The sequence below is a fragment of the Neofelis nebulosa genome, chromosome 11 (genome assembly GCF_028018385.1).
Source record: "Neofelis nebulosa isolate mNeoNeb1 chromosome 11, mNeoNeb1.pri, whole genome shotgun sequence".
NCBI lineage: Eukaryota > Metazoa > Chordata > Mammalia > Carnivora > Felidae > Neofelis > Neofelis nebulosa.
Genome location: NC_080792.1, coordinates 78777310 through 78801235, shown reverse-complemented (window position 1 = coordinate 78801235; position 23926 = coordinate 78777310). Strand labels below are relative to the sequence as shown.

The following is a 23926-nucleotide window of genomic DNA, read 5'->3' as shown; positions in this document are numbered from 1 at the left end:
CCTTCCCACTGAAATTATGAGGTCCTTGCTCTCCTCATGGTGCATTCGTTATAGCAGGTACTCAAATACTTGTTGAACTGAACTACTACCTCCTGGTGCTAACAATCTGGTTGACAGGCTGAAGGAAGGAAGAAATAGGAAGAAGAGGGAGAGGGAGATGGGGGGGGGGGTAGAAAGACGAAAGGAGGGAAAACAAAAACTAAGAACATCAACAGGTAGTAAAAAGATTAGTCAATCTGAGTATATCTGTAATCTCATGTACAGGTTTGGTAAAAGGTAGTTTAAAGCCACTGACTAAAATCCTTTCTCATTATCTACAGATTTACTCATGTTCACTCTTCCCCACTGTTGCTGAGAACTGACTCTCAGTGGAGCAAAGGAGTGGAGGGAACAAGACATCTGAAAATCAAAAATCAGAAAGATTATTCTGTGGGAACATCGTAAGGACCAAACAGGAGATAAATGGGGGAAAACAATTACTTGGGATATAGTAGGATTCTTGGTTAATCATTAGAATCATCTGGAGAGCTTTAAAAATTACATGCCCAGGCACAACCCCAGAACAATGAAACTGAAATTTCTGGGTGTTATTAGGCCCAGCTGAAAACTCTCCACAAAATTTTATTTTGCATATAGAGTTGAGGAACACTAAGTATTTGGTAGAGAAGAGAAACACGGCACAATCTGGTAACTACTGAATGAAAAGAAAAAAAATTACTAATCTTGTGTGCTACTTCCAAATTAACACTGCTGAGATATAAAGTTCTTGAGTGGAGTAAAAAAAAAAAATGTTCATATGAGCTATTATAAAGAAATACTAGGGACGCCTAGGTGGCTCAGTTGGTTAAGTGTCCGACTTCTGCTCAGGTCATGATCTCATGGTTCATGAGTCTGAGCCCCACGTCAGGCTCTGTGCTGACAGCTCAGTGCCCAGAGTCTGTTTCAGATTCTGTGTGTCCCTCCCCCCACCTCTCTCTGCCCCTTCCCAGATTGCGCGTCTGTCTCTCTCAAGAATAAACATTAAAAAAAAAAAAAGTATTATAAGTAAACATCTCTCTCCATTAAATTAAGGCAATGAATAAAATATAATGTGACCAGGATGAACGTAACTAGGCACAAAGGGTTGTAATTATCAACCAATATTTAAAAATGGCTCTTTGATATTTGAATTTACCTGTCCCAAGAAAGCTATTTAGGGATTTTAGTTAAATAAACTATTAAATATTTCTACAAAACACAATTGCTTCCTACTGGCTAGATACATGAGTCAAATAATTCACTTAGGAATAGGGCATTTCAATTTAGGAGGAGTGGCTATGTGTCAAGACAAATAGAGATGCTCTTCAGAAGACAGCTGGCCAGAAGTGCAGTCAAACTTGTCTTCCTGGCCCCTTGATCGAGTGTGTGTGTGTGGGGGGGTGGCGGGGGGTATCTTACTTAAAGTGTCTTATGGACATTTACAAAGTAAAACTCTATGAAATCTCTAACTGAATTTCACCTAGTTTTTTATCTGAGTGCTCTACACTAGTTCAAAGAACTACTAGAGGAAACTACAGATTTCAGGTGCCTTTCACAACAGAAAATAATGGTTTCTCAATGGCTCTGCACTGACAGCATGCAGAAAAATTAAATGGCTGGCGAAAACAAAAACTGTTTAGTAAGTCAGGTATATGAGAAGTATGTGTTTATAATAAATCTAAATTTTATCAGTTTAGTCTGCAATTAAAATGCAAAGCTGAATACAAAGAGCCTTTCTAGAATATTAGATAAGAATGCATAGATTTTTGTTTTTTGAAAGCACAGATTTTAAAGCAAGAGGTATTAAGACACTGCTTCCATTAGTTCTATAGAAGAATGCCTAAGGGAGTTTACCAAACAGCAATGTCACAGGTAAAGTGAAGTTCCTTTAGTTGCTGACAATATGCTTCCTAAAAAAATACAAAATTTCAATATTGTACTTCCTAAAGGTCTGGAGATAATGGTCCTGAGGGAGATGGAGCTAATTAACTAGAAATTTCAGTGACTTCAAAACAAAACAAAATAAAATTCTCCGTCAGTATTCTAGCTTTATATTAGATCCTTGGTATTTCCTCCCTCTTAGGTGGTGACTTTAATCTGTCCTGTCAGTCACTCCTCATAATTAGGAGGAGTTACTCAAATGCAGTGGGCATTACCTTTAAAGCCAAAATTATCATAAGAAATAGGCATGGTTTTCTCTTCAAGGCGGACCCTAGAGATAAGACGCTTTAGGACAAAGGCAAGAAACTGCTGGAGCACAAAGAGATAGAGGGCAGTCTCAAAACAAAAGAAATAGGCATGGTGACAGAAAAAAATATGTACAGAGAAATTATTTTTAGCATTCAGTGAACAAGGCTACAGGCTAAATACATGGTCATGAAATAGATACTGAACAATACACCAATCAATGTATTATTGACAATCATTAAGAAAGTTAATGATTTAGCACCTCCATGAGAGAAGCATGTTTTGGCTATTTACTGTATTACACAGTAGGTAACACGAGGGACTGAAAAACCTGCACAATCTTCAGATATATTACATGGGTAGCCTGGTAAAGGCCTTCAAGATGTCAGATAATGGGGGTGAGGTTGGGAGTTGTCCTTTTCAACCCACCTAACACTGATTCAATGAAGGACTGGTGCGCCAGGGGAAAAAGTATCTACCTAGGTTTCTTGGAGCAGATGTAGGGATGAAACAGGATTTAGAACAAGGTTAGGGAAAATTAGAGAGGCCCTGGAGGGCACTCCCTCCTCCCCGCTTTCTAACTCTTTTATTGCAAAACATAACACACGTACAGCAAAGTACATAAAACAAAAATGCAGAGTTCAGTCAATCATCAAATGGCTAATACCACCCAGGTCAAGCTTGCCAAGCCCAGAAGTCTTTCTTGTGCCTCCCAGTCACTACTCTTCCTCCCAAAGGGAACTACTACCCTGGTTTTTATACTTCCTTCTCTGCTCTATTTGATATGTTTTCCACCCAAGCATGCATCCTAAAATACTAATATTTATTTTGCTTGTTTTTGAGCTTATTACATGCCTTGACTTACTAGGATTTTTTTTTTTTTTTTTTTTTTTTTTTGCATCTGGCTTCTTTTGCCCAACATTGTGAGCAACATCCATGCTATTTATGTAGCTGTACATCACTCATCTTCCTGTCTTTTTCAAATTCCTTGATTCTTACTTATTTTGGGAGTAAGCAACCACAACATTTATTTATTTTTAATTCTGCAACCTTTAAAAACCACCTCATCTATCTACACTTTTTCCTTCAATCAGTTCAGAACACTTTTGCCAAAATCTGAACACTAAATTCATACCTTCCTTTCCTGAGAACTTCCCCTTAATTGTTATCATTCAGGACTTCAATCTCCTTGGTGCCTACACAATCTCTTATATTTCTCTGTTTATCTTTCTGGCTGTTATTTCCTTGAGTTTGACAAATGTACCATGTTTTCCATGCCATCCCTTCAATCTGGAATGATGTCGTGCTCCATGATCAAGTACTGGCCTTCCCTGCAGCAACAGCCATTTCTTTATGTTTTTTTCTGATTATGTGGAAGTGGAAGGCATTCTCTCCTCATCTATCCCTTTTTGGTATCCATGGCCCAGATGAGGCACTGACGAAATACATCTGTGAGGATAATTTAGTGTAACACAGGAGACAGATTTAAGACAATGACTATTTAGCCATTTGGCTCCCTGAGCAGCGCCATGGTGGTAGGCAAGAACAAGCGCCTTAAGAAAGGTGGCAAAAAGGGAGCCGAGAGTGGCTGATCCATTTTCAAAGAAAGCGGTACGATGTAAAAGCACCAGCAATGTTTAATATAAGAACTATGAGAAAAACACGAGTCATGAGAACTCAAGGAACCAAAATCACATCTGATGGCCTCCAGGGTCCTGTGTTTGAAGTAAGCCTTGTTGATCAGCATGATGAAGTTGCATTTAAGAAATTCAAGCTAATTACTGAAGATGTTCAGGGCAAAAACTGCCTAATTTTCATGGCATGGATCTTACCCGGGACAAAATGTGCTCCATGGTCAAAAAATGGCAGACATGATTGAAGCTCACGTTGATGTCAAGACTACTGATGGGTATTTGCTTCGTCTTTTTTGTGTTGGTTTTACTAAAAAATGCAACGATCAGATTCAGAAGACCTCTTATACTCAGGACCAACAGGTCTGCCAAATTCGGAAAAAGATGATGGAAATCATGACCCCAGAGGTGTAGACAAATGACTTGAAAGAAGTGGGTCAATAAATTGATTCCAGACAGCATCGAAAAGATATAGAGAAGGCTTGCCAGTCTATTTATCCACTCCATGATGTCTTCGTTAGAAAATTAAAAATGCTGAAGAAGCCCAAGTTTGAATTGGGAAAGCTGACGGAGCTTCATGGTGAAGGCTGTAGTTCTGGAAAAGCTACTGGGGATGAGACCAGTGCTAAAGTTGAATGAACTGATGGATATGAGCCACCAGTCCGAGAATCTGTTTAAAATTCAGGCATTTAATGGTGATAAATAAAAAATCTTATTTGTGATGTTTAAAACAAAACAAAACAAAAATGATTATTTAAAGCATCTATTTAAAGCAGGTTATGATCTGACAGTTCATGGGTTCGAGCCCCATGTCGGGCTCTGTGCTGACAGCCCAGAGCCTGGAGCCTCCTTTGGATTCTGTGTCTCCCTCTCTCTCTGCCCCTCCCCTACTTGTGTTCTTTCTCTCTCAAAAGTAAATAAACATTAAAATACATATATATCTAATAGAATATCTAAAAAATACACATCTAATAAAGTGCATGATAGGAACCCAGCATCAAGCTCTTAACAAATCAAGTCTCTTTATTTATAATTCAGTTCAGATGCTGGTAATGAGAAATAGAAAATTGACATAACCAGATACCCTTTCACTGTATGGACTGAGGATTTATTTATTTGAGGATAAAATTATACTTAGACACACAGTATCAATTTCTCTTAGGTTTCTGTGATGGAATGTACAATGGATTTATAATCTGATTTAAGTACATCATTTGCATATATGCTATGTAACACAGGACTTATAAAGGAGTTTCAATTGTATAAGGTGATTTGGCTTAAAATGTTGATAGAAGAGAAGTGCTCTGTAATAATTTAGCCTGAAAATTAGATATTGATTCCTAGTAAGTTGGTGGTATGGTCTTTTACTTCATATAAGGATCTGTGTCCTAAGAAAAGCCTCATTATGTTTCAGTGATTCTACTTACTAGATTTATAATGCCTACTTTACACTGCTAGGGACAACAAACACATTTAACTGGGTGAAAACTGGGCAAGTGTGATTTGGCTGATGCGGTAGTAACTAGAGAAACTGAAAGTGATCTCTTAACAAGTGAACTTCTAAAATTCTCCATCAGCATTCTAGTTTTATATTAGATCCTTAGGATTTCCACCCCCTTAGGTGGTGACTTTAATCCGTCCTGTCAGTCATGCTCATTCTCTCCTCTGTGCCTATCACATGCTCTTCCCACCCAGAATGCCTTCTTCTCCAGCAATCCAAGTTCACAGTTTCAAATTTCAAGTCACACTCACCTTGTCTGGGAGGAAGTCCCTTATTAAATTGGCCCTCTGTGGCTCACCCTGACTTGCCTCTTTACTCTCTTTGTACATGGATGTCAAAATCACTTCATCTCTAGTGTGTATTCTGATCTACTGATAGTAGATGCTGATTCAGAAGTATTCTAAGGCTATGGTAAGGGTCTGTGAGAGGAAGTACCTGCTCTAGGGACAGGAAGTGGTATTTGCTATCTCCGTCTCAGTACTTTATTAACACTTGAGAAAGTACTTTGGCCACACTGCCTATGTGACAGCTTGGGTGCAATCTCTTGTACTTCTGCAGCTTTCAAAATATGTAACAGAATATCCAGGGACACCTCGGTGGCTCAGTTGGTAAAGGATCCAACTTCAGCTCAGGTTATGATCTCACAGTTCATGGGTTCGAGCCCCGCGTCGGGCTCTGTGCTGACAGCCCAGAGCCTGGAGCCTCCTTTGGATTCTGTCTCCCTCTCTCTCTGCCCCTCCCCTACTTGTGTTCTTTCTTTCTCTCTCAAAAGTAAATAAACATTAAAAAGTATATATATCAGAATATCTAAAAAATACACATCTAATAAAGTGCATGATAGGAACCCAGCATCAAGCTCTTAACAAATCAAGTCTCTTTATTTATAATTCAGTTCTCTTTATAATAAACGTCACCAATTTTATATAACTACTGAGGCACAACTTATATGTATTCATCCATCTTCACTGTACAGTACTTGCCACATAACTACAAATCTACTTTCTGTCTCTCCATATTTGCCTTTTTGGAAATTGCATACACGTGGACTCACACAATACGTAGCCTTTCCTGTACGGCTTCTTTCATAATGTCTTGAAGTGCATCCATGTTGTGGCATCTACCAGCACCTCATTCTTGTTAACGCTCAACAGTATTCCTTCGTGTGGATACTTTATCCACCCACTACTTTATTGATCTTTGAGCTGTTTCTACTTTTTGGCCATAATAAACAATGCTGCTGAACATTTGCCATATAGCACACTTCTATTTTTTATAAAGCAAGCTTTATCATCAGGTTGCCACAATACTTAGCTTTACAAGTACTTCAGAAGTAACTATCTTCAAGAACCACTGAGTGAATTTATGATGAACACATACAAAACTATCAACCTCACCAAAGGATTTAAATGAAGTCTTAAGCAGGCAGATACCTATTTTCCTACTTATTTTTAAGAAAATAAAGAATCTCAGCAGTGAGTTTTCAGGCATGAGTTAAAAGCAGTACACAAAGTACACAAGAAATCCGTAGTTCAGATTCAGAATGTAAGCATTTTTACAAATTCTACCATACAGAATTAGATTTTATTATTACACCAAACAAATCCTTAACCCCAGTAAATTAACTTGGGTTACAGAAACAATCAAATTAAGCCCAGTGCATGTATGAAAAGTTAATTGACATAAAAGGCCTTACTATTATTGGTGCTGTTGCCATTGAAAGACCCAGTAGAACTGCTATTGTCTTTCTCCTTATCTTGATTTTCAAAGTCCATATTAAGGGACCTGTGGAAAAATGTATAGGCAAGTTTTAATTTTGCTTAAGAAATGAGGTCAGAAAAGTCTGTTACGAGATAATATTTTAACATGGAAGGCATCAGGGAAGATAGGAAGGTCTCTTTCGAACAACTCTGCAAAACAGTTCTTGTTGGTACATTTTGGAAAAACCATCTACATCCCTTCCAATATGTCAGTTCAAGAGTTCTCCTGACTGAAGATTAAAAGCATTCCACTGTGGCTGATGTTCCAGACACATCTCCGTGCACATCTTTAATTACCTACTTATGATAAATACCTAGAAAGAGAAATGTTGGGTCAAAGGGCAAGCACAATTTTGAGACTTTAACATACTACACAACTGCTTCCAACAAAGTTAGACCAATTTGCTCTCTGTAGCTGTGTATGAAAGCATCTTCTCTATACCTTGTCAGCTTTCATTTAACAACAGCATACACTTGAATTTCTGCTATATGTAGGACTGCTCTAGGCAGTGGAGGGATGATAAATAGTGCATAAGACAAGTTTTCATGGATTGTACATTCACAGAGGGGGGATGCCAACAATAAACAAGAAAAGTAAGTTAAATGGATATTAATGGTAACAGCTAATGAGAAAATGCAGGAAATGAAAAGACTAGATTTGAAATTTTAAATAGGGTGGGCTTGGGAGTCAACACTGGCATGATTTCCACGTCAAGACATGAAGGAAGTGGTCATTGTCCAGCTGGGGAATGAACAATGCAATCTCTTAAGTTAGCGTTCTTTAACTATTAAACAATTTTGTGTATGTGAGCTCACTCATTTTTTCCTTTTTTGTAAACTATTTAAGTCCTTAGCTCATCTTCAGCTACTATGTTACTCTAAGGTGTCTGTGCCCTAAAGAACTTCCTGCAATGATGGAAATGTTCTGTATCTGAACTGGGTAGACATTAGCCACATGAGCACTGAATACGTGGGAGTGCAACAGGAACTGAATTCTACATTTAATTTTAAGTAATTTAAATTATTTGGGGGCTAAAACTATACAATTCTTAGGCGAAACATAAGAATAAATCTTTGTAATCTTGGATTGGGAAGTAGATTCTTACACATGATGCCAAAGATACAAGCAAAAAATTGATAAATTGGACTTCATCAAAATTTAAAACTTGTGCTTCAAAGGACACTATCAAAAAAGTCTCTAACCCAAAGGATGGGAGAAAATATCTGCTCTTATACGTCTGTTAAGGGCCTTGTATTTAGAACATATAAAGAACTCCTACAATTCAATAATAAAAAGACAACCCAATTAAACAATAAACAAAGGATCTGAATAAATACTTCTCCAAAGAAGCTATGCAAATGGCCAATAAGCACATGAAAAGACTTTTCACATCATTAGTCATCAGGGAAATACAAATCAAAGCAAAATGAGATACCACTTCATACCCATGAGGATGGCTATAAGCAGAAAGTCAGATAATAACCAAGTGTCAGCAAAGACATCACTGGTGGGAATGGAAATTGGTGCAGATACTTTGGAAGCCAGTCTGACAATTTTCAATTTCTTTAATAAATATGAGGCTATTCAGGTTATCGATTTCTTCTTAAGTGAGCTTTAGCAGAGTGTGTCTTTCAAAGAATCTGTCCATTTCATTTAAGTTGTCAGATTTACTGGCATTAAGTTGTTGATAGTAGACCCTTATTATCTTTGCAATACCTGTAGGTTCTAGTAACATCACTTCTCTCATTCCTGATACTGGTTTTAGGTTTTCTCTTTTTCCTGATTAGTCTGACTAGGGTTAAAAAAAAAATTTTTTTTTAAGTTTATTTATTTTGAGAGAGACAGAGACAGCATGAATAAGGGAGGGGTACAGAGAGAGAGAGAGAGAGAGAGAGAGAGAGAGAGAGAGAGAGAATGCCAAGCAGGCTCCACACCATTAGTGCAGAGCCCAATGTGGGGCTTGAACTCATGAAACTGTGAGGTCATGACCTGAGCCAAAACCAAGAGTTAGACGCTTAACCGACTGAGCCACTCAGGTGCCCCATAGCCTGGCTAGAGATTTACCAACTTCTATTGGTCTTTAAAAATTAGCTTTTGGTTTCACTGATTTTTCTCTACCCCTAGAGAAAATAATTCACTTATTTTGGCTTTGATCTTCAGTCTTACCTTTTGTCCATTTACTAAATTGGTTTCAATTTGCACCCCCCCTCACCCCACCTAGTTTATTAAGTTTAAAGTTTAGATCATTGACACCTTTTTCTTCTATTCTAATCCAGGCATTTAGAACTGTAATCCCTCCTCTGAGTACTGCTTTTGCAAAATTCCATATATTTAGTGTTTTTCACTTTCTTTTCATGCACAATATTTTCCGTTTTTCTACATGACTTCTTTTTTGATGCATGGAAGTGTTATTTTTGTTTTAAAATATCTGGGAATTTTCTAGACATCTTTCTGCTATTGATTTCTAATCTGATTCAACTGTGATCTGTTAGGGACTGAATGTGTCATTCTCTAACCCCCGAAAGTTCATTTGTTGAAGCCCTAACACTTAGTATGATGGTATTTGGCGACTGGGTCTTTGGGATGTAATTCTGTTGAGGTCATGAGGGTGGGGCCCTCATGACGGAATTAGTATCCTTCTTAGAAGAAATACCAGAGAGCCTGCTGAGTGGGCACACACTGAGGAAAGACCATGTGACCACACAGCAAGAAGGGGTCTTTCTGCAAGCCAGGAAGAGTGCTCACCAAAACCCAATCCTGCTGGCACCCTGACCTTCGATTTCCAGCCTCCAGAACTGTAAAAAAAAAAATAATTTTCTGTTGTTTAAGCTACCCAGCCTGTAGTATTTTGTTATGGCAGCCCCCCTGCTAATTAACAGAGATCAGAGATCATACTTTGTATGCTTAGTATCCACTTACTGAGACTTATTTTATGTCCCCAGATACGTTCTAAACTGATAAATGTTCCACGGGCACTTGAGAAGAATGCATATTTTCCGGTTGAAGGGAGTGTTCTATGAATGCCAATCAGGTGAAGTTGATGGAGAATACTATTCAAGCCACTATATCCTTACTGATTTCCTGACAACTTGTTTTATCGAATACTGAGAGGTACTGAAATCTTCAGCTACACTTGTGGATTTCTTAACATTTATTTTGGGGACAGCACAAGTGGGGGAGGAGCAGACGATACAAAGTGGGCTCTGCGCTGACAGGCTGACAAAAGGGCACCCAATGTGGGGGGCTGAATTCACAAACCGCGAGATCACAACCTAAGCCAAAGTCGGACACTCAACCGAGTGAGCCACTCAGGCACCCGTTTTATTTCTCCTTGAAGTGCTATCAATTTTTGCTTCATGTATTTTGAGGATCTTTTATGAGATGCATAAACATTTAGGATTATTACGTCTTGTTGTTTAATTGGCCCCTTTATCATTATGAAATAGCCTTGTCTGTAAATATTCCTTGCTCTGAAAGCAGCTTTTGTCTGGTATTAATATAGTTATCCTAGCTTTCTTTTGATGATTATAAGGTATATCCTTCCCCAACCTTTTACTTTAAATCTTTTTCTGGCTTCATATCTGCTTCTTGTAAGCACCATGTAATTGGATCATGCATTTTAATTCAATCTGATAATTGTTGCCTTCTGATTGTAGTGTTTAGGCCAATTTCATTTTACGTGATTATTGTTATTAGATTTGAGACTATCATGTTGCCATTTGTATTTTTTGCTGTTCTCCTTTATCTAACTTCTTTTGGATTAATACCGTATTTTTAATGATTCTGTTTTATCACTTTTGTTGTCTTATTATCTGTACTCGTTCCTTTATTTTAGTGGTTGCTGTAACATTTATATTAAACATCTTTAACCAATACAGTGTACCTTCAAGTTATATTATGGTACTTCACGTACAGTATAAAAACCTGACAACAGTTCACATTTGTTACTCACCCAATCTTTGTACTATTACCATGCGTTTTACTTTTACATGTTATGCTACAAATTCCACAATATATTGTTAATTTTGTTTATATAGTCAATTATATTCTAAAAAGTTTTAAATAATAAGAAAACATTATTTTATACTTATCAATGTTGTTACCACTTCTGGTGATCTTTATTCCTTTTGTGTAAATCCAGACTATCAGCTGGTACAATTTTTAATGTGTTTGAAGTACTTCCTTTCACACTTCTTATAATGGAAAGTGGTTGGTGATAAATGTTTCAGGTTTTGGGTATCTGAAAACAGCTTTATTTTGCCTTAATTTTTGAAAGATACTTTTGCCAACAGAATTTGTCAACACAGAATTTTATGTTGATGGTTTTTCCTTTCTGTACTTTAAAGCTGTTGTTCCACTGTCTTCTCATTTATATTATTCTCAGTGAGAAATCCAGTGTTCACCCTTGTTTTTGTTCCTCTCTGTGTAATGTGTTCTTCTGCCCACTCCCACCCCCCCATCCACCTCTGGCTCCTTTGGATTTTCTCTTTTATGACTGGTTTTGAGTGACTTGATTATGATGGGCCTTGGAGTAGTTTTCTTCATGTTTCCTGTACTATGGGTTTATCAAGCTCCTTAGAGCAGTGGGTTATAGCTTATTTCAAGTTTGGAAAAATTTTGGCCACTAATTCTTCAAGTATTTTTTTTTTAATGTTTATTTATTTAACATTTATTTATTTTTGAGACAGAGCATGAATGGGGGAGGGACAGAGAGAGAGTGAGACACAGAATCGGAAGCAGGCTCCAGGCTCCGAGCCATCAGCCCAGAGCCGGACGCGGGGCTCGAACTCACGGAACGCGAGATCGTGACCTGAGCTGAGGTCGGACGCTCAACCGACTGAGCCACCCAGGCGCCCCAATGTTTATTTATTTTTGAGAGAGAGAGAGGTAGAGTGTGAGTGGGTGAGGGGGACAGAGGATCCGAAGCGGGCTGTGCTGATAAGCAGAGAGCCGGATGCGGGGCTAGAACCCACCAACTGTGAGATCATGACCTGAGCCGAAGTCAGATGCTTAGCTGACTTAGTCACTCAGGTGCCCCTTCAAGTATTTTTCTTTCCTTCCCTTTCTTCTCTCTTGTAGAGACCCCAATTACCCATATATTAGCCCACTGGAGGTTCTTCTTTGATGTTCAATGATAGGTCAAAGACACTCTTTCCATTAAAAACAATTTCCCCCTCTTTTCTCTATTTCATTTTGGATATTTTCTGTCACTGTGACTTCAAGTTTATTAATCTTTTCTTCTGTAATGTCTAATTGCTGTTAATCTCATCCAGTGTATGTTTTTCAGGTTTTAAAACTTTTTATTTACACATTAAAAAAATTGTGCATTCTAGTAGTTAAAATAATTTGAACAAAAAAAATAATGCTCTGATGCAACTGCATTTTACAGCCTGTGGGACATCTTGGAAAGCTTGAATTTTACTCTAGATTTCACTGTTGTCCCAGCTAGCTTCTTCCTTCACCAACATGCAAGTTCTTTTCCTTTCCTGCCAGCCAGAGAGGCAGATGGGAGGTGTGGCCTTTGTCGTCAGTAGTCCTAGATTCTTTTTTTTTTTTTTTTTTTTTTTTTTTTTTTTTAACATTTGTTTATTATTGAGAGACAGGGAGAGACAGAGCTTGAGCAGGGGAGGAGCAGAGAGAGAGGGAGACATAGAATCTGAAGCAGGTTCCAGGCTCTGAGCTGTCAGCACAGAGCCCGACGTGGGGCTCAAACTCACAAACTACAAGATTATGACCTGAGCCGAAGCTGGAGGCTTAACCAACTGAGCCACCCAGGCGCCCCTCTTTTTTTTTTTTTTTTTTTTAATGTTTACTTATTTTTTGAGACAGAGTACAAGCAGGGGAGGGCAGAGAAAGAGGGAGACACAGAATCGGAAGCAGGCTCCAAGCTCTGTGCTTACAGCACAGACACGGGGTTCAAACCTACAGACTGCGAGATCATGACCTGAGCTGAAGTCAGACACTTAACTGACTGAGCTACCCAGGTGCCCCAGCCATCGAATCTTTGGTGTGAAAAGGGTCAGCATTTAAACTTGATCCAAATTCTTTACAATTTACAAAGTTAAAGAGCTAGAAGCAGCAGAATAAGTAGGCAATGCTTGTGGAATGTACAGTGCACATTGTTAGTGCACACTTCACTACATTTTGCCTGCTTGCTTCTTCTGGTTAGCTGTTTCTTTTGAAGGAAGTAGATTTTGCGTTTCTATATGCTTCAATTTGACTTCTTGAGTTTCTCCCTATCAGCCATATCGGGCTTGTCAGACATGGTTGCAGAGGAAGCAGAGTGAGGTACATGAGCATGCAGAGTCTGGTCTGGGCGGGGGCTGCCACTGAGTGCCCATTCGGTGTATTTTTGGTCTCAGACATCGTCGTTTTCCTCTCCAGAGGCTTGATTTGGGTATTTTAAAACATCTTCCATCTGTATCTATCTAACTTTTTGTACAGATGGAATATAACTTATAGTAACAGGTTTGATGTATTTCTCTGCTCATTCCAACATACATGTGTCAGTTCTGGGTTGGTTTTGATTATTTCCATCATTGGTCATGTTCTCCTTTTTCTTTGTTGCCTGGTCATCTTTGTACTCCAGATATTGTGAGTTTTACCCTACCAAATGCCACGTGAGTCATACAGTTTTCCAATCCGGCTGACAGGAGCAGGTACTCTTTTAACCCCTTCACATTATTCCTTCCTTAGCCTTAGGTGATTTCCTCACATGCACGCACTGATTGATACTCTGATGAATGCTCAAGGAGTGCACCTGCAGATCTCTGGGACTTTCTCTGTTTGTTGCTCTTGTCTTTCATACTCTGTCCTATTAACTCTGGCTGCCTCAGGCTTTCTAGACTCCCAGCTCTGTCTCCACCAGGCAGGGAATGTTTCTCCTACAAATTGTCTTTAATGTTTTCCCTTTTTCTTAAATTTGTTTCTGATTAGTAAAAACTGTACTATTTACCGTACACAACATGATGTTTTGGTGTGTATATACACTATGAAACAATTACCACGATAAAACTCATTAATATACCCACTGCCTCCCATAATTACCTTTTTTCATGGTCAGAATACCTGAGATCTACTCTCTAAGCAAATTTTAAGTACATAAATACATTATTATTAACTATAGTCACCACAATGTACATTAGGTCTCTAGAACTTATTCATCCTATATCTTTCATCAGTCTCTCCTCTTCCCCCCACCTTCCAGCCTCTGGTACTACCACTCAACTCTGTTACTATCAATTCAACTTTTCTGAAGGTGAAGAGGACAGAGAGGACTATCTTAATACAGCTAGAAAAACAGTTTATCATCTCTCAGGATTTGTCCTTTGTTGTCTGATGAACAGTATCTTAGAAATCATTATTTCAGGTGGGATAGTAAGTCCAGTTCCTGTCACTCCATCTTGGTTGGAAGCAGAAGTGCTTCTAGGTAGTTCTTTTAAATATTCAGGTTCCAAACTGAGCAGATTTTGAAGTGAAGGAGAGGTCCCCTTTTACTCTTATTCATGCTGTTTTTAAGTCCTTGACGTACTAGAACATTGTTGAGGTACTGGAACCTTGTCTTTTTAGGAAGAATACAGGATGCTGTCTTGGAGAGGTCAGAATTCTTCCTGGAAGGGACTCTTAACCAAACCATGAGGCTCAGGTGGTACTCGAAATGTTCTTCACTTTATAGCTTCCTACGCTTACAACTCAAAATCTGCTAGATACAGGAAATCTGCCTCCTACTGGAATAGTTTGACTTTGCCATTTGGCTTCCTGTTCTATCAACCACTGTCTAAAACTCCCTTATGTGTTACTGGTGCTGAAGAAGCCTCAATTGGTTATGACTTCAGTTAGAATTGGTGACCTGCCTAGAAAAGCCTGTGGAGTATTGACTAGTTAGGTACCTTTCACCCTGGTCCTCTGTAAACTTGGCTAATTAGTGGCTTAGCAAACTGTCCCACTGGAAGGGCAGCCCTAACGGGTGACAAATTCTCCAAGAAGACCAAAGGAGACTATATACGTATGTATATAGATGTGATAGACTCCCTAAAATATGGCTAACACTCCTCTTCTGAATACGGTCAGGACTCTGATGTGTTGGCCTTCCTGGGAGTTTTGTTTAAAAAAAAAAAAAAAAAAAAAAAAAAAAAAAAAAAAAAAAGGCCCTGTATTTTGGAACATTCATCTTTTCCTATCTAATACTGGGGGCTTCTATTTCTCTGGCAATCAGAGGAAGACACTTTAACAGAGATTAGCAAGTATACGGGTTGTTCTCACCTCAGTCAGCCCTGGTCATTGCTACAGGACTGGCTCTGGGGACAAACTTTACCCTGTCAATTCTGTTTAGTTCCACAACAAACTGGACATAATGTTTTGCATATATTTCCCCTGCAAAGACACCTGCCCTAGTTTTCAGTATACGGTTTCATTTCTATGGTTTTTAAACTTTAATTCATGTTTCTCATGGAAGTCCTAACGATTTGTGGACAGTTAAACTCTAAGACTGGTGGTGCAAGTCATGAGGGCCTGTGTGGAGCCAGGGGATATGAAGACTGCTTCTTCCTTGTGGGCATGCTTTGGAAAAGACCTATAATAATTTAAATTGCATTTTTCAGATTCACTTATGAATGGATTGACAACATTTACTACGCACAGTCTGGTTCTCAGAATCCTGGAGACAGCATAGTAAATTTACAGAAATTGTTAACCCCCATCTCTACCACTGGGACTGGCTAGCAGGCATAGTTAGCTTCTCCTATGCTTTCTGCTGGCATTATATATTGATGTCTGGACTGGAAAGTTGCCAGTCATCTCTGATTTGACCCTAGGCACAGCTGGTACAGAGCCTCTGTCTTAAGACTGGGTAAATGAAACAGGGTGCTGAGAGTACTGCCAGATAGGCTTAGGGGTAGTATCTAAGTCTAGTTCAATTTTTACTAACTGAGGACTATTTAAGACTCTATCCTGGCTTTTTTTTTTTTTTTTAAGTGTTTATTTATTTATTTTTGAGAAAGACCGAGAGGGTAAGCACAAGTCGGGGAGAGGCAGAGAGAGAGAGGGAGACACAGAATCCGAAGCAGGCTCCAGGCTCCAGCTGTCAGCACGGAGTCAAGTGCAGGGCTCAAACCCACAAACTGCAAGAACATGACTTGAGCTGCAGTTGGATGCTTAACTGACTGAGCCACCTAGGTGCCCCTATCCTGGCTGTTTTAAGACAAGGATTCCTCTTCTTTTCAAACACTGGTAGGCTGTGGTTACCTTAAAACCAGTTTTAACTGTTCCATTTTCGTAGAACCTAATTTAAGAACTGTTGCAAAGGACGTGAAAGCTTTAGACAGACTAATGAGGTACTGGGGTGGTGGTGTGGTGGGGTGCAGAGTCAGCAAGCATGTCATATAATCTGAAGCTTACTCTGAATTTCTTATTGCCTCAAATAAGCTCAGCTAAAATCAAGCACTGCCTGATCCTTAGAGGCAGACCGTGGGTGACTACTACACAAAACAGAATGAAGTTGGTTAGATGAAGTGGTGGGGCCCCACACATTTGCTCAAACAGGAGGTTCATGTATTGTAGCTTTACAAAACAAGATCAACGAACCTAGGTTTAACAGATTCCAAGCCACTGTGACTGAAGTCCAATAAGAGTTACCCATACCGTATAGCTAACAACCAACTTAAGCAGCTTAAATAAAGTCTTTGCTGAAGACTCTGCCTCCTGAGCTATCCAGGGGCCATTCTGAATTATGGGCCTTTATCCTGCCTTACTTGGTAATCTCTATTAACTCTACAGGCATGAAACTGCTTGGCTGGATCTAGAACAGTTTATTCCATCTTCATAAAAGACTACCCTTCACTCTTCTCCCCTCTCCCTGCCATCCCAATTTTACTGTTATTACTACACAATAACATACATTTATTCATCATGATGTTATTACTAGACATTCCAGCCAAACTGTATCTGGGCTATTCACTTAACCTAAGTCTGGGTTACTGAAAGCAATGTTTAAATACTCACTGAAAGACTTGAGCTATTGCTATTTCATCACAGACAACCATCTACCATCACAGAAAAAGCCATCTAAGTTATAGCATATTCTTTGCTATTGTTAGTTGCCTTGTCATCAACTATGACTGAACAGGAAATAGTTATGGGTCAAGCTTTAGGAGGCAGACAAATTTCCAATTATTGATGCTTGCAAAGAAGCTACACCAAGAATCTACTACTAAGAATCCAGGTAGAAGAGATGGTCTTTTGCCTAGGAAACTGAAAACTTCCTAAAGGTTAAAATAATGGTAACAGTTCACCTTTACTGAGCTTCTACTGTCAGGCTAATTATGCTACCTGCTTTATAGGCAAGATTTCTTTTGTTTCACGGAATAACTATAATTAGTAATGTTGACTGTATTTGGAGACAGAGCATTTAAAGAGGTAATTAAATTAAAATGGGGGTAGATAGGGTGGGCGCTAATCCAATATAATTGGTGTCTTTATACGAGGAGGACATTAGGTGAGAGAGACCAACCAGACACATGCACACACAGAAGAGGCCAGGGGACAGCACCATCTGCATACGAGGACAGTTTCGGAACGAAACCAACCCTGCCGACACCTTGATCTTGGACTTTTGGCCTCCAGGAAGACACTTCTGTTTTTTTAAGTCACCCAGTCCGTGTTACTTTGTTATGGCAGTTGCAGCAAACTAATACAAAGATGCTCTATTACTATCCCTACGTGCTTAAGGAAACCAAGGTTCTCACTGTACACCTCGCCTTGGCTCTATATTATCTTCCCTTCTAAAACAAATGAACATCTATTTTTCTGGGGGGGGGGGGAGAATATATATGATTACCAAAAAACCTCAAATGATAGAAAAAGGTACAAAATAATGGATTCCCATAATCTCTAGAAATAATCTCTAGAAATAAATGCACTTGATATAAAATTGCCTTTTTTAAAAATGAGGATTAATATTATTTCACAAATTAAGCTTTCATTCAACAGTACGTCAAGGGCATCCTTTTACATCAATACATACTGCTTTTTCTCATTAAAAAAATAATAACTACACAGTATTTCTCCTTGAGTTAATGTGATCCAATATCATTTTTGGATGAACTGCATATATCCTGCCTTGTTACAGAGAAATATTAAGACAAGCAACCTTTTATAAGCAGATGATATGGTTTTATCTTGAATTGGGTGGGGTTCAACTGACAACCGAGCCTGCCAGTTAATTAGTGTCAGAAGAACAACAGGGGCGCCTGGGTGGCTCAGCCAGTTGAGCATCCGACTTCGGCTCAGGTCATGATCTCATGGTTTGTGAGTTCGAGCCCCGCGTCAGGCTCTGTGCTGACAGGTCAGAGCCTGGAGCCTGCTTCAGATTCTGTGTCTCCCTGTCTCTCTGTTCCTCCCCTGCTCACACTCTGTCTCTCTCTCTCAAAGATAAAGATTAAAAAAATAAAAGAAAAAGAAAGAAAGAAAGAAAGAAAGAAAGAAAGAAAGAAAGAAAGAAAGAAAGAAAGAAAGAAAGAACGAACAACCACCGATCAAGGTTCTTCCAATTTAAATTAGTGTATAAGTATAAATCCTAAGTGCGCCTTTTTGGGGTCACTTTGATGTACAACACAATGTATCACAGACACGACATCAGGAAGTGGTTTAATATTCTCTGAGAGCTTTAAAAGGTTTTATTTTGGCTAAGGTGGAGATCTGGTCATCATATTTGCTCTAAATTTTTTGGACTAAAGCTAACTCAGCTGTAAGGAACAGAACTTTAGGAAATCAACTACTCATGTCTTTATGTACTGGACTGGATTATACAGGATTTTCTGAGCAAAGTCCTAGGCCTGTGGGAACGTCCCACTGCTTGCCTAGCATAAGGGGGAAAGATGGGCTTGTCGTTAGGCCTTTTTAGGTTCCTTGGTTCTGATGAAGATACAAATGTGCTGTGAGCACTGTGAAGACAAAGAGGTCTATATTCAGCTGGCAACAGACTACATGTCTAGACTGCTGCCAACATTTATCAAGAGATCAATACTCAGGAGTAATCAGTTGATGAACTAACAACCCATTCATTTCTCTAGATATTCTAAAACATAACATTAGACGAGCATAAGCTAGCAATCTGGACCACCACTTTCTGCTGCTGGCTGTGTGCCTTTTTTTTTTTTTTTTTTAATGTTTATTCATTTCTGAGACAGAGACAGAGCATGAGCGGGGGGAGGGGCAGAGAGAGAGGGAGACACAGAATCAGAAGCAGGCTCCAGGCTCTGAGCTGTCAGCACAGAGCCCGATGCGGGGCTTGAACTCACAAACCATGAGATCATGACCTGAGCTGGTCAGTCGCTCAACCGACTGAGCCACCCAGGCGCCCCTGTGTGCTTCTAATTTTGGCAAAATTACTGTTGCTGAAATGTATTTTCATGAAATGCCACTAGCTTATATTGAAGGGCACTATAATTAATTCAACAAACATTTGAGTGCTTACTGTGAAATGCTACAAAACTCAAAGCTGCATCCTCCTTTTGAGGACCTTCAGGATAAAGGTCTGTCTGATCTTAAGACCAAGAACAGATGCAACTCACCTGAACTGGGTTCTTTTTATCCAAAGGCACTGTGAAGTTTTTTTTTTCTTCTGAAAGTTGGCTGCTAGAAAGCTTACTGTGGTATTTGTGGACAACCAGTAGTAAAGGTGTTGGCCAATATGGTTTGTATTTTTAGAATTATTTCTGGCTGTCTCCACCCATACTTTTTCTTTTCTTTGGCCCCATTTTAATTTACCTTATCTCATCACAACTTGGAAAACAGCGAATGGTCTAAAATCCTTTTGAACAGGGCAGAGCAAAAACAGACAATCGCAGGAAGCAAAATGGAGCCGAGAACTATTTACTGAGTTACATTTGTTCATTCATTTGAGTTCTAATAACAGAGTACACTGTGAATACTGGAGAAGAAAATTGGAACTTTTTATCTTAATATTTTACTTTAAGAATACCACGTTTTTTGATCATCCTAATAGTAGAAGCAGGTGCAATGAAGGAGAGAATGCACTTGGTCAGGGTAAACACTATATGGTTGAACAGGATTTAAGCTAAGTGTGTGTTCCTAAAAAACTCAGTGGTTTTGGGGCGCCTGGGTGGCGCAGTCGGTTAAGCGTCCGACTTCAGCCAGGTCACGATCTCGCGGTCTGTGAGTTCGAGCCCCGCGTCAGGCTCTGGGCTGATGGCTCGGAGCCTGGAGCTTGCTTCCGATTCTGTGTCTCCCTCTCTCTCTGCCCCTCCCCCGTTCATGCTCTGTCTCTCTCTGTCCCAAAAATAAATAAAAAACGTTGAAAAAAAAAAAAAAAAAACTCAGTGGTTTTTATAAATGGAAAAATATACGCATCCTACCCTATATTTTATGATATTTTTTAAAAGAGTTGATGAAATTGTTAAATATATCAAGGAACTTGTCCATATACATTACAATGTACACATAACTGTTTCCTACATTACCTGATAAGTCAGATTTCTGTATATGACGTTTTCTTAAAGTAGGACAGGCTCTGAGAAGGCAACGAGCAGCTCAGAAGGTAAAACATCACACACCATTGTGTGATAAACACACATTCTGACACTGTCAAGCATGGTGGGACTTGTTTTTGTTAACCTGGTCTGATTTTACAATTATACACGTTTAGTTTGAAGGGCAACACAATCACAGAAAGTACATTTCTTATTATCTCTGTAGTCTCATTAACCTGATGACATTGTCTTCCTAGACCAGGTTAGGGTATAAGCAAATAAACTGCTTTGTCATTAAAGAGAGCACAGGTATGGGGCGCCTGGGTGGTTTAGTCAGTTAAGCATCTGACTTCGGCTCAGGTCATGATCTCACAGTCTGTGAGTTCGAGCCCCTGTGCTGACAGCTCAGAGCCTGGAGTCTGCTTCAAGTTCTATTTCTCCCTCGCTCACGCTCTGTCTCTCTCTCTCTCAAAAATAAACATTAAAAAAAAATTTTTTTTTTAAAGAAAGCACAGGTACTGGTCTTTTTTTTTTTTTTTTTTTTTTTTTAACATTTATTTGTTTTTGAGAGACAGAGACAGGCAGAGCATGAGCAGGGGAGGGGAAGAGAGAGAGAGACACAGAATCTGAAGCAGGCTCCAGGCTTTGAGCTGTCTATTAGCACAGAGCCCGACTCGGGGCTCAAACTCATGAACTGCAAGACCATGCCCTGAGCTGAAGTCGGACACTCAACTGACTGAGCCACCTGGGCGCCCCAAGGTCTTTAAAAGGTAGTAGTTACCCTGCAGTTATGGAAGTTTCATTATTCCTTCAATAGCCAACTTTAGAGATTATAAATACATAATTATTTAGAGAGAGAGGAAATAAAGTATATCTCCCTTTTGATTTTTTAAGATCTCAAACCTGTTATTTTTCTATGATTCCTGACGGGACAGAAGTCAAGTGTCTTACCAGTAATGAGCTGCAGTTAGAAGTTCGTATTCTCTCTCTGTCTCTCTCCTTCTGTTAATGCTCTTCTATAGTTTGTCAAACTCTTCAGGGACATACTGATTAGATGAGTAATTATGCTATTTTTTTTCTGAGTAGCTGGAAAGACTAAGGAGAGACAGGTGTCAGTTGGAAGTAATTTAGGAAATCCAGCAGAGCTCAGCCACAGGATGGCAAACATAAGGATTCCTAAACTGAGGATTTATTTTGGCTTTTAGAATCTGGTGTTCTGCGGTATAGTTTTCCCCTCTGTACTTAAGAGCGTGAAAGCCTGATGGGAAATAACCAGTACAACTGACAAATCTTTTATCCTAAATTTTATGATATTCACCATGTCTTCACAGCTTTTAATAAATAAAATGTGGGGACACCTGGGTGGCTCACTTGGTTGAGCACCCAACTCTTGATTTTGGCTCAGGTCATGATCCCGGGGTTGTGGGATTGAGCCCTGTGTCCATCTCTGCTTAAGATTCTCTCCCTCTCTCCCTCTGCCCTTCTCTGCTCACACACATTCTCTAAAATACAATTTAAAAAATAATAAAATGTGGTAATTTAACTGAGCAAATAATATATTTTTATGGTCTCAGGGGAGATAAGAAAATATTTGGTTGAGTAGCTGGGGGCAATACAGACACAGTTCTATTCAAATTCAAGAAACATTTTTTGTGCTTGTCTATGGAGGGTAGCATAAAAGTGAATCACGGAAGCTAAGAGAGGAGAAAATTTCAAGAGTAGGTGGTGGCATACCATCAAGGACAGCTCAAAAATGAAGCCTGGAGGGGAATTTTTTTTTTTTTTTTTTTTTAGCAAAAGGGAAAAACTCTGAGACATCTGGAGAGTTTCAAATAGACCTGTAAAGGGTAAATAACATATTAATGAATGGGCCCTGAAAATGCTATCAGCAATTAAGAACTAACGACTTAGAAAGTCAAGAAAGTTTCCAGAAAATGTGTTGTGCAGGCCACTTGAATAGGCTTGGGTCCTGGGCCCCCAGGTGAAGCCCAGTGAAGCAATCTTCTCCAGGTGATTTTGATGCACAATAAAGCCTGAAGACCACTGCTAAAGAAGAAAAAAAAATTCACCAAAAAGGGATTTATAAGAAAGCTTCTCATTCCTTCGGACTGTACTACGAGATCAATGTGTTTGGTTCAGAAATGAAATTTTGTTATTGTTCTCAATGGCCAAAAGCAGTAAAGTACTTAAATCCCAGCTCCATCACTTACTACATTACTACTTAACATTTTTGGGACCAGTTTCCTCATTTGTAAAATGGGAATATCAATATCTATCTTGCGGCACCTGGGTGGCTCAGTCGGTTAAGATCCAACTCTTGATTTCAGCTCAGGTCATGATCTCAGGGTTTGTGAGTTCAAGCCCCATGTAGGGCTCTGTGCTGATGCCATGGAGCCTGTTTGGGGTTCTTTCTCTTTCTGTCTCTCTCCCTCTCAGGCGTCTGCTCTCTCTCAAAAATAAATAAACATTAAAAAGAAAAAACCAATATCTATCTTGTTGAATTAATATGAGGATTAAACAAGACTTTATGTAACACATTTAGCACTGTACCTGTCACATAAATGCTCAGTAAAATATTAGCTATTTTCTTCATCTTCATCAGATTTCTTTAATATAGTCAATGTCAAAGTAAAAATTTATTAACGGCCGACAGAAACCATACATCTCTACCCAACCTCCTCACGCAAGCAAGAGACATCAACTCGCAATAATTAAAAAGCATCTAAGCTGTAGAAAACCCAAATGGTGGAAGTCAGACAGCAAGTGGGCTATGAAGCATCATGCAGAACCCACAGGGTACCCAACTGGCTACGCCTCAACGGAGAAGTCTCTGTAAATATTTTCATCAAGGAATCTATGTTGAAATAAGTCACAGGCCAGTTCTTCAACCAGCTATCCTGCGTTTATGTGAAAGCAAAAATCAAGGAAATTACTTTGCTACTGATTTTACCTCATATTTCAATTCTCACTTCTATTATCACAAAGAGATGTGTTTGAGAAGAGGCATAAACACCCTTACGTGACCCTAGGTCAATGAGTAAAAAGAATCTATCAGGTTGAACTACATGAAACTGCTAACACTTGACAAGTTTTGATCTACCAAAGCAATAATTACAGTATTGCTTATTAAATACTTAGAAACAAAGAGATGTGAAATTTTATTGTAAAAATATGTTTGGTTAAGCACTACTAAAATATACTTACAACTCCCTCTGGAAGCTTGAAGAGAGATAGCATTACAGTCAGAATATAGTTAATATGACACTATTATTGTTATAAATTATAGTAATATTTGTAATTAATCAAGTAACAATCTTCCAGATGGGGTCTGCGGAGGTTGAGTT

At 39.0% G+C, this 23926-nt stretch overlaps 1 protein-coding gene and 1 pseudogene across 2 annotated transcripts in view; one reads left to right on the top strand and one right to left on the bottom strand.

Moving 5' to 3' along the window:
• The window catches only part of SPPL3 (signal peptide peptidase like 3), a 139019-nt gene that overhangs the window by 18108 nt on the left and 96985 nt on the right, over positions 1-23926 (bottom strand). Inside the window, exons 2-3 of one of the 2 annotated variants that reach the window (XM_058691084.1) lie at positions 21534-21677; positions 7031-7119 (exon numbers count right to left, since the gene is read on the bottom strand). In XM_058691084.1, coding sequence (XP_058547067.1) covers positions 7031-7109 — 79 coding nt within the window. In that variant the 5' untranslated portion in view covers positions 7110-7119; positions 21534-21677. The remainder of the gene's footprint in view (positions 1-7030; positions 7120-21533; positions 21678-23926) is intronic. The other variant, XM_058691083.1, reaches the window with a different exon arrangement.
• Positions 3132-4572, top strand: LOC131489210 (small ribosomal subunit protein eS1-like; annotated as a pseudogene).